The sequence below is a fragment of the Lithobates pipiens genome, unplaced genomic scaffold (assembly GCF_037356315.1).
Source record: "Lithobates pipiens isolate NorthernLeopardFrog02 unplaced genomic scaffold, aLitPip1_a1.2 Scaffold_19, whole genome shotgun sequence".
Classification (NCBI taxonomy): Eukaryota; Metazoa; Chordata; class Amphibia; order Anura; family Ranidae; genus Lithobates; species Lithobates pipiens.
Window position 1 is genome coordinate 74,087,919 of NW_027507764.1, and position 19,180 is coordinate 74,107,098.

The following is a 19,180-nucleotide window of genomic DNA, read 5'->3' on the forward strand; positions in this document are numbered from 1 at the left end:
AAACATGCAGAGAAACGAACGAGACGTTGCCCAAACGGACAGTACGAAGCCTTAAACGAATCTCCCGGTAGGTCGCATGACCAATGATAAGAACTAACGAATATACCCGCAAATGCCGCTGACGTCATCAGAAAGCTACACTGATCCGTACATGAAGAATAAACAAACAAGCATACCTATAATTAAACATATACCATACAGGTAAGAAAGAAATCAAAAAATATGTACAAAAAATATGAAAATAAAAATAAAAATAAAAATAAAAATAAAACTAAAAATAAAAATAAAAATAAAAATAAAAATAAAAATAAAAATAAAAATAAAAATAAAAATAAAAATAAAAACAAACATAGAAATAAATAATAAAAAAATATAAAAATATATGAAAAATAAAAATAAAAATGAAAATAAAAATAAAAATAAAAATAAAAATATCACAATGACTATGAAAAGAATCAGATACTATAAAATAAAATAAAATAAAACAATTATCTGTCCGAAATGAAACAATTTAAATCAAATTCCACATTTAAACCTCCCGGGGCAAGAACCCGTGTTTCATGTATCCAATAGGATTCACGTTTGCTTAATTGGCGTATGAAGTTACCTCCACGCCAATGTTTGGTGACCTTCTCAATCCCCCAAAAGCTCAAACTCCTGGGATTCTGGGAATGCACCAATTTAAAATGGCGAGACACATTATGAGTCTTCAGGCCCTTTTTAATATTATTTACGTGTTCACCCAACCTCACATGTAGAGGTCTGGAGGTTCTACCGATATATTGGAGACCACATCCGCATTGTAACATATATACCACCCCTATGGTGGAACAAGTAATGAGTTTATCGATCTTGTATTCCTTATTATTACTAGTGGCTATGAAGGATTTTCTCCTTTTCATATTGCATCTAGAGTGCCTACAGGCCGTGCATCTACCACACGCGTAAAAGCCGGATAGAAAAGAGAAAAGCCTGCTTTCAGTTTGTACAGGGGGATCAATAACACTCGGTGCTATTTGGTCACGCAATGATGGAGCCTTTTTATATATGAAAGAAGGCCGTGCGGGTAACAATGGACCCAACACTCGGTCTTGTTTCAGTATAAACCAATTTTTGGCCACAACTTTTTCAAATTTTTTAAAATGTACGTTATAATCAAGGACCATTCGGAAATTAACCCCTTCCACACCTGATTCTTTTGCCTTATCTTTAATCAGGAGGGACCTATCCATCTGCTGAACCCTGGATATTTCATGTTCAAGAGCAGATGGATCATAACCCTTTTCCCGAAACCTAAAGGACAATGTGTGGGCTTGATCCACAAAGTCATCCATGTAAGAACAATTCCGCCTTAGTCTAACGTACTGTCCCCTGGGGATATTGCATAACCAAGACTTATGGTGGCAACTCCCCAGAGGAATGTACGAATTCCGGTCAGTTGGCTTAAAGTGGTTTTTTAATACTAGCCCATCATTTGCTTTGGTGATCTCTAGGTCAAGAAACACCAACCGTTCTTGGCTGATATTCCACGATAACTGGATGTTTTTGTCATATATAAAAAGGCTCCATCATTGCGTGACCAAATAGCACCGAGTGTTATTGATCCCCCTGTACAAACTGAAAGCAGGCTTTTCTCTTTTCTATCCGGCTTTTACGCGTGTGGTAGATGCACGGCCTGTAGGCACTCTAGATGCAATATGAAAAGGAGAAAATCCTTCATAGCCACTAGTAATAATAAGGAATACAAGATCGATAAACTCATTACTTGTTCCACCATAGGGGTGGTATATATGTTACAATGCGGATGTGGTCTCCAATATATCGGTAGAACCTCCAGACCTCTACATGTGAGGTTGGGTGAACACGTAAATAATATTAAAAAGGGCCTGAAGACTCATAATGTGTCTCGCCATTTTAAATTGGTGCATTCCCAGAATCCCAGGAGTTTGAGCTTTTGGGGGATTGAGAAGGTCACCAAACATTGGCGTGGAGGTAACTTCATACGCCAATTAAGCAAACGTGAATCCTATTGGATACATGAAACACGGGTTCTTGCCCCGGGAGGTTTAAATGTGGAATTTGATTTAAATTGTTTCATTTCGGACAGATAATTGTTTTATTTTATTTTATTTTATAGTATCTGATTCTTTTCATAGTCATTGTGATATTTTTATTTTTATTTTTATTTTTATTTTCATTTTTATTTTTATTTTTCATATATTTTTATATTTTTTTATTATTTATTTCTATGTTTGTTTTTATTTTTATTTTTATTTTTATTTTTATTTTTATTTTTATTTTTATTTTTATTTTTATTTTTATTTTTAGTTTTAGTTTTATTTTTAGTTTTATTTTTATTTTTATTTTCATATTTTTTGTACATATTTTTTGATTTCTTTCTTACCTGTATGGTATATGTTTAATTATAGGTATGCTTGTTTGTTTATTCTTCATGTACGGATCAGTGTAGCTTTCTGATGACGTCAGCGGCATTTGCGGGTATATTCGTTAGTTCTTATCATTGGTCATGCGACCTACCGGGAGATTCGTTTAAGGCTTCGTACTGTCCGTTTGGGCAACGTCTCGTTCGTTTCTCTGCATGTTTTATGCGAGAACTATTAGTGGGCGATATTTTGTTGCCTAATTAGCGGACTTGACGTACGCCTCTCTCTGGTTTTGATTTTAATTTTAATTTTGTTTTAAATATTGTTTTTGGTGCTTATAAAGTTTTCTATATGCCCTCTCCTTTTCTTCTGTGTATGGAACGATTACAGATGTATGTTCCGGTGTCACGCTAGTAGCGGTACTTGCCTTGCGCATAACTCCGCTGTTTATTGGTTTAAATTTAGTGTGTTAGTATAAAGCGGCCGTCCGACGTCATTCCGTCACCGCTGATGAAGTCCCGCCTTATCCCTGGGACGCAACGCGTACGGACCACGTGACTCGCGTCGTGACGTCATCCGCCAGCTGACACACTGATCCATGCATGTTATTTCCTGCTTTGCACTCAGCACTGGAGATCAGTGCTTAGAAATGTGAGTGGAAATTTGTTTTTATTCATCTGTTTTAATAAATTGTTATCAAACGGAGAGCACTAGATTTGCTTGTCTTTTTCATATATGACATTATCCTGACCTGATGACATTGAGGAGATTCTATCTGGAAAAGCTTCCGTTTGGTTTGCTGTAGCCTTTACTTCACCCTTGATGGGAACATGTGTTTTTGACCTATCTGATTTATCAGGGGTCCATTCGATGAGGTGAGAGTCCAACTAGTTCATTGGTGAAGGGATCACATCGTCACTGGATATATTGATTAAAGACACACTACACAAGTGGACTCTTTTTTGATCTTTCTTGATCACTGTATATTGTATCATTCACTATATGGACTTTTATTTATGCATTTAGTATTTCACTGTAAAGAGGTACATAGTACAGTCCAGCCAAACTGATGCCAAAACCACAATTTAGAACAATAAACCCCAAGACTCAACTACAGTTCAGGGAAAAAACTAAATTTACAGACATAACGCGTACTCTTCAGGAATACCGGCGCTACAAATGCATAAAGGTAAAAAACCTTGAGCCTTTAGTATCACTTTCATTCCTGATCTCCCAAAGGAGATATTCCCTGGATCAACACTCTGTGATGTTATTAACTACAAATTTTAAGATACAATTATATTTTGTGCATTTAGTAATGCATCCCACTCCTTTTTCAAACAATCTAATGAGCCGGTCAGAACTATTTTTTAGTTGATACAACTAAGGAGTACCAGCTGTTCACCTATCTGATTGTTAGTTAATAAGGATGAGCTTGGGTTTAGTCCGGGAACCAGAAGGTAAATGTCAGTGCTAGTCCAATCAGCTAAGGCCAGGGCATTCCCCAACCCACAGCTGCACATACACAAATGGACAGGGCAGCTTGTGACATCATTGACCTAACATGGCCACAAGACCATATTATTCATTCAGGGACATTGGAATGGATAACTTCTTTCTGGGGTTCAGCCAACATGGATTTCAAAACAAACCCCAGCTCATCCCTTTTAGTGAATAAGATAAATCTGAGTTCACTTTACATATTCAATCATATGCAAGGGGTATAAAAAAAAAAGCAGGATATTTTTTTCTGGTACATTATTGGGTATGCAAAGTTAACACAGCCTCACCTTATTTACTAGCATCCATTGCTGATTGAACAGACTATATTCCATTAGTAAATAAACCCGACTATATTCATTTTGTTAAACAGTGCAAACTGTTGGCGACTTGGCGCTATATAAATCATGTATAATAATAATATAGCTCAGAATTAAATTAGCATTTTCTTCCCTTTTCTGTTCAGCTTGGTCACTGGTCAGATCAGGCATGCGAGAAGAAGCTTCCTTATATTTGCAAGAGAAAACCCTTGCCAATTGATCACGAGCGAAAGCCAATTGATGAACCCGGCTGCAGTATGGTAATTCATTGAATTTCAATTTATTAATTGTTTGTAAATTTCTCTCTAGCTGTTTTATATGGTCAGCTTGAACATTCCAAGAGTCTCTTGAAGACATCAAGGCATAGCTCCCAGCTGTCCCTGATTTGGAGGGACTGTCCCTGATTTGGAAAAAAAAGTCCCTGTGTCCCTCTTTCCTCCTTCCTCATTTGTCCTTCATTTTTATAGTCGTATATAAAAAAAGGACTTTTTATCTTTCAAAAAGTGTTTCCTGGTGCTAAACCTTTCATCCAATTTCTATATTTCTGCATTGGTAAATGTTTAAAGCCAATATAAAGGAATAGCAGTGGTAAGAAAAAAGCACTTGGATTTAATTCTCCTTTTTTTTTTTGCTTAATTGTCCTTTAAGGGGGTGTGGCGGGGGCGTGTCCTATGCCTACATACGTGTGTTAGTAGGTGGCCCTCATTCCTATCTCAAAATGTTGGGAGGTATGATCAAGGTGTTATGTTACACTTGTTCAAGCCAATTTACATTACAGAAGGATCATACCTGTTCTAGCATAACATTAAAGTGGTTGTAGACCCTTACAAACCACTTTGACCTACAGGTAAGCTTAGATTAAGGCTTACCTGTAGGTCCAAGAAATATCTCCTAAACCTACACGGTTTAGGAGGTATTTGGCAAAACACAGGCACCGCTGTCTACGGTGCCTCTCATGCGCCGTAGACAGCGGTGCTCCGCTGTCAACGGCGATATGCTGCAAGTGACGGCTCCCGTGCGCATGCGCGGGAGTGACGTCATCGCGGCTTCGTCGAATGACAGCGGCGGAGCAGCGAGACCCACCGAGACCCACCGAGAAGATGGATGCTCCGGACTACAGGGGACATCAGTGACTTCGCTGGCTCCTGTGTCAGGTAAGTGACACATAATTGACTGTATAGTGCATAGTAGTCCATCATGCTTTACCTTTGCAGGGAATCAAAGAGGAAGTAAACTCATCAGGGTTTACTTCCTCTTTAAGGGAACCTATACCCTATACCATAGTATTGAATACATATTCTTTATTTTTATTTTTTTAACTCTAGGCAAACAGCTAAATAAATAGATGAAATACAAGAATGTGGGATTTTTTTTTTATGTGCCAAAGCAATTGCATTTCTGTCAATCCAGTTCTGGGATCTACACAGCTCTGGCACACAACAAAACCCTCTCTGATAGGTCAGGAGACGTGATTTTTCTCTGCTGCAGTTAAAGAGGAGTTCCCCTTAAAAAAAATAAATAAAAGACAGCAGCTACAAATACTGCAGCTGCTGACTTTTAATAATCGGACACTTACCGTATTTGCCGGCGTATAAGACGACCCGGCATATAAGACGACCCCCTAAAAACCTGCACAGTTAAAATGTTTTGCCCGTACTCACCGTTTAAGACGACCCCTGATTCCGAGGCTTCCGACGCTTCATATCCCTCTTCTTCTTCGTTCTTGCTGGAGCCATTTCCTTCTTCCTTCTGGTGCTGGAGCCAATCACGGCGAGCAATGTATTCTATTAATGAATACAAAGCCTGCTGGGATTGGCGGAGGCTGTTACATCATCAGCCCGCGCCTCACTCTCAAAGCCAATCGGAGCAGGCTACTGTGTGTAGCCTGCTCGGATTGGCAGAGATTGCTGCTCCAATCCGAGCAGGCTCTGTATTCATTTGAATACATCGCTCACTGGGATTGGTTCAGTGGTATATACTGTATGTAGCCGAAGCTACATACAGTATTACCGGACAGCCAGAAGGCATCCCAGCAGCGGACCCGGCGTATAAGACGACCCCTCCTTTTTGCTCAGTTTTTTTAAGTGTAAAAGGTCGTCTTATACGCCGGCAAATACGGTACCTGTCCCAGGGTCCAGCGATGCGGGAGAAAGAAGCCCCACTCGTTCCCCCCTCTGTTTGGCGGTGCCGGCATTCTAACTGTGGGCACCCGGCTGTGGCTCCACAGCCAGGCACCCACTGCGCATGTGCGAGCGGCGCCGTGCCCGGATTGGCCGCGCAGTCACCTGGGACCTGTCACCTGTCCCAGATGACTGACAGGAGGGCGGGGGCAGAGCTGAGCCCTTCCTGCGCCGAGGGGAAGTGATGTCACCAGCCCAAGCACTGAAGGAGGAAGACTACGAGGGATCCCCTAGCAACAGGCATTTAGAGGTGAGTTAAAAAAAAATCCAAATTTTTTTTCTATTTTTTTTCATGAATTTTAATGAATTTTTTTTTTCTTTGCAACACCACTTTAATCTCCCTGGCGGTATTCCCGAGTCTGGCTCGGGGTGGAGTTTCAGAACCAAAAGCGGTAAACCCAAGCCAGACTTGGGATTGCATCGCAGGATCCAGGAACAGTGTGCTTATCTTATCCTCTGGATCCAGCGATGTCCAAGCCCCCCCCCCCCCCCCCCGCTGTGCGAGCGGCTCGTCCTCTGCTCGATGTATCACGGTGCCGATCTTCGTTCCCTGCGACGCACAGGGACATAGATCAGCGCCAAATTGAAAAAGTGAAACGCAAACATTACAGATTACAGATTACATTGCTGTATGAAATTATTTCACATCCCCTTTGTCCCTAGTGGTCTGCCCAGTGTCCCGCATGCAGTTTTATATTATAAAAACTGTTCTTTCTGCTTGGAAACTGGAGATTGTCCATAGCAACCAAAACTGTCCCTTTACATCAAAAGTGGTTTTAGACCAGCTACAAAACAACGATAATAAATTAGAATCACTCGCAGAATTGAGCGATAGCGATTTGTGGGGAGATCCGTCATCAAATACTGAAAAGTAATGACAGTGACAATTCTGCAACTGAGCAAATTTCAGTGTTTTTGATTTGATTTCATTATTGAATCATTTTTATTATTATTATATTATTATTTGGTATAATTATTTATAGTTATTTATTATATTTTAATTTATGATTTTGTTTTTTTTTATCATACCCGGGATGTCTACTAGACTCTGGTTTGGACAGTTTTTAGTGAGTTATTCCTAAGAATTAGAGACCTACAATATAAAACGCCAAATTTCCATGCAAAATAATTGTACCGCTTTCAGCATCAAAAATCTGAAATAATCGTACCGCCAGGGAGGTTAAAGTGAAACTAAAGGGGTTAAGTAAAACTTACAAGTATTGTCTCTCCTCCATCTAGTGAATCTGAAAAGAAATGGATTTCCATTGGTGGAATTTCGCTGACAGCAGATGAGTCATGGTTATTTAGGATGCGGCAGATGCCCGCTCCTTAACAACCAGCTTTTATATACAATGAATTTGGATCCGCCTAAAAATAGAATTAAGAAAATTCTAAAACTTTTTGAATGCACGCAAATATATGAAACGAATCCTGAAAACGAACTTGACCAGCACATTGAATACGAAGAAACAAATCAACCTAATGAATGCATCCAAAACGAAGATGAAATTTTCAGGCGTGCACATGTATAATCATTAACATAAGAGGCATAGAGTTCCAGTGAGTCTCAGTCTGTCACGTGGTGGAAACGCACACACAATAAAAAAACTCTGTGGGCTTCACAGAACAGCTGTATTTATACTGAGATTACATTTCACACAGGTGAACTCTATTTACTAATTAGGTGACTTCTGAAGACAATTGGTTCTACTAGATTTTAGTTAGAGGTATCAGAGTAAGGCCCCTTTCACACTAACGTCCCGTTCAGGCCCGCCTGTCAGTTTTTCAGGCGGACCTGAACGGGTGCTCCATAGAGCTCTATGGAGCGTCGGATGTCAGCGGTGACATGTCCGCTGACATCCGACCCGCTCCGATCCGAAAAAGTGTGACGGAGGAAAAAGCTATTTTTCCATCCGTCTGCGGATCGGATCGGATGACGACGGGCACTGCGGTCCGTCGTCATCCGATCTCCCATAGGGGAGAGCGGCGCTGTGACAGGTCCGTCCCTGCACAGTGTGCGGAGACAGACCTGTCATCTCCCTGCTCAGCGGGGATCGGCGGAGTGATCCCCGCTGAGCAAACGGACATCCACGGGGCGGATCAGAACTGATCCGCCCCGTGTGAAAGGACCCTAAGGCCCCTTTCACACCGAGTCGGTTTTCAGGCGCTACAGCGCTAAAAATAGCACCTGTGTAGCGCCTGAAAAAAACGGGCCCTTTCACTCCAGTGTGAAAGTCGGAGGGCTTTGTGTTGGTCTATCACACACAATGCCAATAAAATACATTTATTTTTTGTTGTAACATGACAAAATGTAGAAAATTTCAAGGGGTATAAATACTTTTTCAAGGCACTGTAGACCTGCACCTATCCTCTCTATAAGGCTGTGTGAGTGGATGTAAGAAAAGCAACAGAGTAAAAAAAACATTGAATAGATAAAACAGAACAAAATGTGACAGTTTGAATTTGGAGAATTTTCTGAATACATGTGACTCACTTCTGTGTTCTTTTTAATGTGGTCCAAGATTACACAATATGCTGACCCACACCTTGTCCATTTCTCTTTTTGTGGTTTGGTGTCAAAATTTCTCTTTTGTGGATTGTTTGTTCCAAAAATTAAATTATATTACGTTTTTTGCTTGTTTGAGAGATAATAAAAGAATTTGAAGTTTTGGAGGAAGTTGAGTGCAAAAAAGGGACATTTTTTAGTTAAAGTATAACTAAATGCAAAACTTTTTTTTTCGTTTGGATAGAGTGAAGAGGGGTTAGAACACCTGTTAGTTTTTATTGCTGTCTGTGCTCCTGTTATGCTGCGTACACACGATCAGAATTTCAGCCATCAAAAGACCGATGAGAGCTTTTCATCGGAAAATGCAACCGTGTGTATGCTCCATCTGAATTTAGCTGCCCGAAATCCCGCCAGCAAAAATTTGATAGCATGTTCTCAATTTTCCCCATGGAAAATGGAAATTCCGATCGTGTGTATGCAATTCCGACACGCAAAAACTCACGCATGTTCAGATTCATACAAGATGGAAGCTATTGGCTACTAGGTATTGAAATTCCTTTTTCTAGACCCGTCGTACGTGTTGTACATTACAGCGTTCTTGGCGGTCAGAATTTGGTGTGACCGTGTGTAGGCAAGACAGTTTGAGTGGAATTCCGTCGGAATTCCAACCGGAAAACCATCAGAGCTTTTTCCGATGAGAATTCCGATCGTGTGTACACGGCATTTAAGAGATTATATTGCTTTAAAAAAAGGCCTGGATTCTTTCCCAAATGTACATAATATATATCTAACTGGGTGCTGACATTTATAGGTAAAGTTGATCCAGGGAAAGTCCGATTGCCTCTCTGGGATCAGGATGGATTTTTTTCCCCTGCTGTAGCAAATCGGAGCATACTTTTCTGGGGTGTTTCGCCTTCCTCTGGATCAACTGTGGGTATAGGATTGTATTTTTTTTTTCTTTCGGTTGAACTGGATGGACTTGTGTCTTTTTCCAACCTGACTAACTATGTAAATATGTAAAGAGATTCACCCTCTCTGTTATGCTGCTCATCCATTATACAATTTTCTTGCTCAATTTCCTTTAGATAGAGGATTGCGGAAATGAATACCAAGTCAAAATCAAGTACTTTCAGTCATTGCATTGATAAAAAATACATTTAAAGATTTATCACTGAAAATGTGAAAGCTGTGATCTGACTTCCTGTTATGCCGCGTACACACTGAATTTTCGTCGGAAAAAACTCTGATGGAAGTCCGACGGAATTCCGCTCAAGCTGTCTTGCCTACACACTGTCACATCAAATTCCGAGTTTAGAACGCGGTGATGTACAACACGTACAATGGGACTAGAAAAAGGAAGCTTCCGTCTCGTAGTTGAGTCTGAGCATGTGAGATTTTTTGGCGTGTTGGAATTGCATACACACGATCGGAATTTCCAATAGAACGTTTTTCCGTCGGGAAATTTGAGAACATGCTATCAATTTTTGGCCTGCGGAAATTTGGACAGCTAAATTCTGATGGAGCGTACACACGGTCGCATTTTCCGATGAAAAGCTCTCAATTGTCTTTTTCTGGCCGGAATTCCGATCGTGTGTACGCGGCATTAGAGAGTGGCTACATTAATCCTCCATGGTCCCACTGTATGTAGGGAAGTAGCCACCCTTTCTTGCTGGGTCCCGAGATGAACTATAGACTATGGGATTTGTAGTATGTATAGAACAGTTCACATGACCGCAACTAATACGCACTGCTTGATAGCAGGAGACAACAGAGTGAGTAAAAGGATGACCTCATTAGTCTTCTGCTGTTCATTCACGGTCCAGTAAAAATGGCTGAGAATGAAGAGATAACAACACTATATCCCTTTTGTAGTCAAACTAACTGATGCCATCTGTCCCGTGTGGCAGAGCTTTGTAAATCCAGGGAATGTAGGTACAGAAGTACAACTCATTTTGCAAGAAAACAGCTCTCATGTATGTAATTTATCTGTGTATTCACCTGTTTGTCTGCAGTTCAGATTTAATGTACACAGAGATTTTCTGATGTGTTGGAGAAAAAGAACATCTGGTCACTAGGGTTGCCACCATTTCTTCAAGCCAAACCCGAATAATTTAGACGCACACAGAAAAATTTTATTATCACGGAGGGACCGCAGACTGTGGTGTAAAGGGGAACGCTGATGTAAGGGGGTTTCTGCTAACCAAACCTCCCACTTACATCAGAGTTCCCAGCATTTCCCCTAAAATTAGGGTTCTCAAAGCCCCCCATCATCAGCGTCTCCCTTACCTTAGTGTACTCACTCACTTGGAGGCAGCAGACAGAAGGGAGGGTGGGGGGAGACTTCAGTCACAGACATTGGATGGTCAGCTCACTTACCCAAGGATGGAGGCTCAGGCATCAACACCTTTTATCCACCATGTATCTGTTAGTTGCTGAGCTTTTAACTTCTAACCCACACATCCGGAGATTGGAGTGTGGATGGACAAACAGAGTGGTGGGGCGGGAGGAGGAGGAGCAGATCAAGCCCTCTCTTCTCTCCTGTCTTTGTATGGGAGTGGGGCTCATGTGCACACCTATGCATTCCGCGGTTATTTGGGGCGCCACAGTCCATTCTGAATATTGTGTCTGGGTTTTCAGATGGTCTGAAATGGGGACACACGATTCAAAACCTGGACTGTCTGGGTGAATCCCGGGCCGGTGGCAACCCTATTGGTCACACGTGTGCCAAGCTCAGCCAATGACCAAGTTAGTAGGAATTTTCTGGTGGGTCCTGTCTTAAAATCTGAATAAGTACATGTCTCTCCAGCCAAATACTTGATTTAAATTTAAAAATAAACTTTCAGTTTAAATTAGCGTATTACATTTCAGGTGCATACATTTTTTTTTTAGAAAGCAGGCAAATCCTGAATAGAAAAGTCTGTTCTCTGCCAGCAAGCTGTAGAGAAGGACCATTGCTCTCTGTGTGGAAGCAGTGATCTCTCTGCAGATGTCTTACAGACCCCTTCTGAGACAATGACAAAACTCTACAGTGGGCTCAGTGCAGAATTACAAATCTGACTTAGCAGGGGCAACGCTGGACCACTGCAGGGACACCACTGCTCCCACCCAGAGAGCAAGTGTCCTTTTCTGTAGCATGTTGGCAGCGGAGCAGGCCTTTCTACTCAGGCTGTGGCTGCTTTCTGAAGAAAATGAACTGTTAAGGCCCTTTCACACTGATTAATTAACTTACTTAACTTAATTAACTATTAACTTACAATGGAAGGTTCTTTTAAAAAAATGCACCAAAGAGGCAGCATGCAGGACTTTTCAAAGCGCAGCGTACCTGCAGTATGAAGGTTCCATAGGATTTAAAAAGAATAAATGTTTAATACATTTTTCTTCTGCTTTTAAAACCCCAAAATCGCATCAAAAACTCATGTGAAAGGGCCTTAAGGGACCATTAACTTAAAGTTAAGTTGGGCTTTAAAAAAATTCTACAGACAACACTACAACACTTTTAATTCATTCTCATAAGTTCCTACCCATTCTCTACCTCGGTAAATACACAAGAAATTTTGAAAATCCCTCCAACAGGCACATCAATAAAAATGTAATAGATGTTTTAAACCTTCCAAATTCTATCCATAAGCAGGGGCAGACTGACAATTCATGGGGCCCCCGGGCAATAGGAGATTATGGGGCCCCCGGGCAATAGGAGAAGATTATGGGGCCCCTGGGCAATAGGAGATTATGGGGGGCCCCAGGAAATAGGATATTATGGGGCCCCTGGGCAATAGATTTTGGGGCCACACAGTATACACACACACACATACAGTATACACATACACAGACACACAGTATACACACACGCACACATACAGTATACACACACACACAGGCACACAGTATACACACACAGAATACATAAAGGTACTGGAGAGGCGGGGGAAGCTATAATCTTGGGATTTTAAAAAATACACAGATTTTTACATACTGTCCCTGGTTTTATTGAGGCTGGCAACCCTGATGGGGCTCCTTAGTGGCATGGGGCCCTCGGGCAGTGCTCAAGTACCCATATGGTCAGTCCGTCTCTGTCCATAATTAAACAAATTTGTTGCTGGAGTTTAACTTTACATTTTTTTATAATTAACAGAAAAAGATGCCAGGATACAGGTTTGGTTTTCATGCTATCACCCACAGGTAGATGGCATGAAAAATTACATTCTGCATGGCCAACAATTTAATCTTCTAATTATGAAACAGTGAAACAGATACATGCACACTATTAGCCAATGTGCTTCAGTTACCTCTTTTTGTATATTTGCACACAAATACGAGGCACACAAATACGAAATGTATTCATTCGGTTTGATGATTGTACTCTTATGTTTTCAGGGATGGAAAAGACATGGATTCTATTGCTACTTCATAGGTGAAGAAATGTCCACATTTTCAGAAGCCAACTCCACCTGCAAAACACATGCTGCTTTTTTGATGACGGTGGAAGACAGGTACCGTATGTGCAGTGCAGACCCCTGCCTGGTCCCGCTGCCTGTCCCCAGGTCCATTCCCCACTAGGTACACAGCAGCCAGGCACACAGCAGTCTTTCAGTCTCTCCATCATTCAACTACCAAGCAGGAGTTTCTATTTTTGGGCGGTTTATTGGTTGAACTGGGATGGGGAATAGGGTGAGCCTTGGGAAACTCCAGAACTAGCGCAACTTGAAATGAGGACACTCTCTAGTAGAACTAACTTCTTAAATGTAGACCTCTAGTATAAGAGGAAGTGGACTTAAAGCTTCAGGGGGATCCCATACTGGAAACAGCCCTAATTCAGAAAACTTTGGAACAGATCTCTCTCTCATGCCTGTACTCACCGCGTCCCTGTAAACATGGATGTCTCCTTCCAATATCAGCCAGACCCTGTACCGTGACCCTCCCAGATTCTCAGCAGACTTTACTCCAAACTGTTCCTGTAGCTCTAGCAATCGGCTCCCCAACTACCCCTGACCTGGGACCCCGTTGTAACACTTGTAACTTTATAGCCCAGGAGGGCAGATAGCCCCTCCAGTCTGGGCCTCTCACCACTGGGTAAAGGACCCTACTATTCTAGGTCACATACCATTTAATGCACACCCTAGCCCCCTGCTGGTCACCCTCCTAAACAAGGATTGGCTGAGGCTGCAATACATAGTCATGCAGCCCATTTGATTGCTCCATACCTGTGTTCCAAAACAATCCAGAGAGTTCTGAAATGCAGGGAGGAGCAATCAAACTTGAAGCCTGTTAAACTCAGAACAGCCAAAAGCTCAACCAATGTGCCAAAATTCATTTTTGTATCAATCTTTTGCTTTTTAAAGAAAATGTATTTTATTCTTACAATTCAGCAAAATATCAATTAGTTTAAGAAGGAATGTTGATAATATTAAGACAGGATGTTGATTTTTTTGGCATTTGCAGATTTGAACAGGCCCATCTAACAAGTCTGATCGGGCTTAGACCAGATAAATATTTCTGGACAGGACTCTCAAACATGGAGGAAAAGGAGACTTTTACCTGGACCAACAAGGAAAGGGTTTTGTACACTCACTGGGATGCTGAGAGTCCTGGTAAGTCACCCAATGTTATTGCTCCTTGTTTGAGTAGGGAATGGATAACATTAGAGAAATCTAAAGGGCTTATGACTATGATGCAGGTTAAAGTGGTTGTAAACCTCTAAAATGAAAAATGAACAAAGCATATCCCTCTAGAGCAGCCTTTCTCAACCTTTTCAACACAGAGGAACCCTTGAAATAGTTGTCCGGTCTCGGGGAACCCCTGCTAAAAATTAGAACTCTACAACTCATGATACATTAGTATGATGGTCAGTGAGAGGAATGGTCCTTACACTTGTGGTCATTGGGAAGAATTACCTCCTTACAGATAGCTAAAAAGATCAATGGTGTCAGTGGGAACTTATCTGAAAGGCAGAAATTGCCCAATGCTGAAGGAACCCCTACAACCTCTGGAGGAACCCTGGGGTTCCACGGAACCTTGGTTGAGAATCACTGCTCTATAGTGTACTAGACTCAGTCATAGTGTTGTCTGATCTATCTGATGCCTCCCCCCCTCTGCTAATGCACGAGTCACAGGTTAAGCCAACACCACAGAATCTCGAGAGATGGTCCCATCCCCTCTCCAGTTCTTGTCGGTCGGACTTTGGTGTGACCGTGTGTATGCAAGACAGCTTGAGCAGAATTCCGCCAGAACTCTATTGGAAAAACCTTCAGAGTTTATTCCGACGGCAAAACCGGTCGTGTGTACAAGGCATAAGGGTTTGTCCACATTGGTGACACTCTAACTCCTGCGGTGGAGCAGCAGCTGCCTGGTCGTTAGGAGGAGATACTTCCACCTCCTGAATTTCTGCTTTTATTGTGGCCAAAGGGTGATTGTCTATTGAAATGTCTCACCACAACCACAAACCAAGGATTTGGCTTGCGAGTATATAGTGGACCTATTCACGTAAAGCAGAACTAAACTCAAAGGAGGTTAAATTCCTCACCAGCGGCTGTTATCTTCTCTCTGGCAACTTCTGGGTGATGGGTTTTTGGTCTCTTGATTGGCTGATCAGTAAATGACATCCCGCACATGCGCACAGGACTGTCACATTCGGGCACAACTTAAGTATGCCAGGAATGTACACTGAGCTGCACATGCACAGCTCAGTGTACATTCCGGGCATGCTGCAGCTTTGCCTGAATGATACACTCCTGTGTGCATGTGCGAGTAGGCAGGTAAGTGTTTGCTACTGCAGAAGAGACATGGCAAGTCTCTTCTGAAATAAAGAGCTACAGTACCTACTCACAGTTTTCTATTATGTATTTTTAACAGGTAGCTACTAGCTATGTTTAGTTCCGCTTTAAATGGATTATATATGACAGCGGTACTGCCAATAAATGAATTTGGACTATTTTATTTTGGAGCTCCTTCCGTAAGTGCATATGTTTTTTGTCAAGTGCCTCCATTGGGTATAGCACCTCTACTATAGACATCTCTGGAATTTTTCGGCATCCTGTGCCTTTCTCATAATACTATGACTCATAGTAACATGTGTGTGAACTGCTTAGGTACTGTGTGAACTGCATGTGTCTGTATTAATGTAATTTTTTTAAATTTTGAAGGGAGAAAACAAGGTTGTGTTGTGATGAGAACTGGAAACAAAGGTGGGTTGTGGGATGTCATCAACTGTGATGAAAGAGCGAAGTTTGTCTGCAAGAAATGGGCGCAAGGAGTGACGCCACCGCCAATCCCGACAACGACGCCAGAGCCAAAGTGCCCAGAGGGATGGGGGACAAGCAGCCACCTAAGCTCTTGTCACTGGGTAAGTAGGGGGATTTCCATAAAGGTGCATTTTCAAGAGAGCCCAGTGGCCCCTCACAGCTCCCCCTAGTCTCCATCTGCAGGGCCCTATAGTGTTTTCAATCTGAGAAAGACTGTCTAAAAGAAAACAGCTCTGCTGTGCTCTCTACATAGAAACTCCACAATGCTCTATGACATGGGTACAACCTGTATTTAATGTTTATTTGTAAAATAAAAATTCAACACCAAAGTTTATTCTGCTCATATTTTGCCTTCCCTGATTCTTCCCTCCACCCATGTTAATACAATAAAACAAAAAAAAAACACCCTTTTTACATATATTAATAATAAATATGGCCCTTCATACAGTGGGGGAAAATAATTATTTGATCCCCTGCAGATTTTGTAAGTTTGCCCACTTACAGAGAAAGGAAGTGTCTATATTTTTTAGCATAGGTGTATTTTAAATGACAGAGACAGAATATCAACCAAGAAACCAACCAACCAGAAAAAAAACATGATACAAATGTTATAAATTGAGTTGCAGTTCAGTGAGTAAAATAAGTATTTGATCCCCAAGCAAAACATGACTTAGTACTTGGTGGAGAAAGCCTTGTTGAGGTAAGACATTTCTTGTAGTCGGTTATCAGGTTTGCACACATCTTTGTTGGGATTTTGGTCCACTCTTCTTTACAGATCCTCTCTAAATCCTTCAAGTGATTGTAAAGTCTTGTTTTTTTTTTGTTTTGTTTTTTTTGTTAAAAATAACAAACATGTTATACTTACCTGCTCTGTGCAGTTGGTTTTGCACAGAGCATCCCCCATCCTCCTCTTCTCGGCTCCCTCTTTGGTGCTTTATGGCTCCTCCCTTCTGTTGAGTGCCCCCACATCAAGCAGCTTTCTATTGGGGACACCCGAGCCGAGTCACAGCTCCCTGTGTCCATTCAGACATGGAGCTGTAGGCCGCCCCACCCACTTTCTCTCCTCATTGGCTGACTGACTTTGATTGATAGCAGTGGGAGCCAATCGTGCCTCACTGCTGTCATTGCTGGATCTAGATGGGGCTCAGGTAAATATTAGGGAGGCTGCTGCATCTTAATGCATAGAATGCATTAAAGAGGTTGTAAAAGTTCAGAGTTAAAAAAACAAAAAAAACAAACATGTGCAGTTGGTTTTGCACAGAGTGACCCCGATCCTCCTCTTCTGGGGCCCCTCAGTGGTGCTGGTAGCTCCTCTTGTTGAGTGCCGTTGGAGAAGCGATCTCCTTTGTGGACACCCCTGCGGGAGAGTTCCCATGTCCTGCTTATGGGTCTAGCAGGACTCGGCCCCGCCCCCCCGGCGCCCGCATCATTGGATTTGATTGGCAGCAGGAGTCAATGGCTGCGCTGCTATCAATCTATCCAATCAGGACACAAGACACCAACTCGAATTTTCAGCTCCCTCCATAAATTTTCAATAGGATTAAGGTCTGGAGACTGACTAGACCACTCCATGACCTTAATGTGCTTCTTCTTTGTTGCCTTGGCAGTATGTTTTGGGTCATTTTCATGCTGGAAGACCCGTCCAAGACCCTTCTTCAGTGTTCTAGCTGAGGGAAGAAAGTTCTTATCCAACATGTTATTTAGCGCTTACTCCTGAAGTGCATGCGCTATTTGTTTTAAAAAATGTATATTCCTAAAACCACAGTTGGGTTTTAGGGCTAATTTTGCCAAATTATGGTTTCAGTACCAGTCTAGCTGGATTGCACTGAGTTCTCTTTGACCATGGGTGTCTCTGTCATTGCCGGCAAGTTGTAGAACGCAGTCTAGTTGGGTGCATTGAATGCCTTTTTTCTCTCTGAACCAGCCCAGTGGGAGTGTAGTCTTGCTGTGCATTCTGGGTGAGGGTATTTAAGGTACTGACATCATGTGCTTCTGGGTTCCGGTCCAGAAAAGATTTTCTATCCGTTCAGCCCTGGACCTCCTGACCAGCCCCCATGGCCCTCCTGGCCTGGGGTGTGGATCCATGCAATTCCGAGTCTCGGGTCTGTATAGCCCGAGGCAAAGCAACTGCAGGGACAGGCCCGAATGGATATGAGGCCAAATTGATTCAAAGGTGGTCCGGTGCAGTGTCATCGTGTCATCTAGGGAGAGGCCCAGCAACTGGAGAAGCATCCAGGGGAGGACTCTTCGGGAGAAGGCCATGCGTAAGGCTGGTTTTTCAGAAGGAGCCTGGAGGCTCAGTTGAAGGACACTTTGCGGATCTGTTTCATGCGATATCGCCGGACCGGCTGAGAGATACTGGTACAGTATCATAGTTCTCTAAATTTATCTACGTCCCTCAGTTACATCCAAGTCTGTGGCAGAGACGTTTGCTTTTCAAGTGTTCTGCATTCAAGTCTGTGGCAGAGACTTTGCTTTACTTAATACCCTACCGGCTGCTAGGCCTGGTGAGAGGAGGTCTATCCGATGGTTGTCAGAATCCAGTTGTGAAACGGTAATTCTCTGAATTTCTATTGTGAGAGACTTCCTATTTTTGCAGTTCCAAAAGTACCTGAATTTTCTTCCTAACCCTCTACCCTTCATTAAGAAACTGTGTTATCTTTTAAATAAATATCCCAAAAAGAGGATCTAGTGTCAGTTTCTGCAATTCTTTGGGCCATCTACCATGGGAAACCCCTAGACGGAGGCGAGGTCAAGAAGGTAACGGTAAGCCCAACACAACCAGCAGCTCCTTCGCGGGTCAGTGCTACAGTTACAATACATGGCCCCTCAATGCGGCAAAGTCACCCTGTACCTTTAGCAGGGAAGCAGCCCCAAATCATAATGTTTCCACCTCCATGCTTGTAGGGATGGTGCTCCTATGGTCATAGCCAGCATTTTTCTTCCTCCAACACGGAGGAAGTTCAGTCCTAGCTACACCCTCCCTGTATCGTCCAAGTTCCCTCAGGCAGTGTTAGTTATGGGCAGAGACCAGGCTTATGAAAGTCTTTGT

General features: G+C 42.2%; 1 protein-coding gene across 1 annotated transcript in view; it reads left to right on the forward strand.

Moving 5' to 3' along the window:
- LOC143996084 (macrophage mannose receptor 1-like) overlaps positions 1-19,180 on the forward strand; it is a 214,390-nt gene that overhangs the window by 72,303 nt on the left and 122,907 nt on the right. The window contains exons 9-12 of the mRNA XM_077490909.1: positions 4,351-4,464; positions 13,265-13,380; positions 14,330-14,478; positions 16,030-16,229. Coding sequence (XP_077347035.1) covers positions 4,351-4,464; positions 13,265-13,380; positions 14,330-14,478; positions 16,030-16,229 — 579 coding nt within the window. The remainder of the gene's footprint in view (positions 1-4,350; positions 4,465-13,264; positions 13,381-14,329; positions 14,479-16,029; positions 16,230-19,180) is intronic.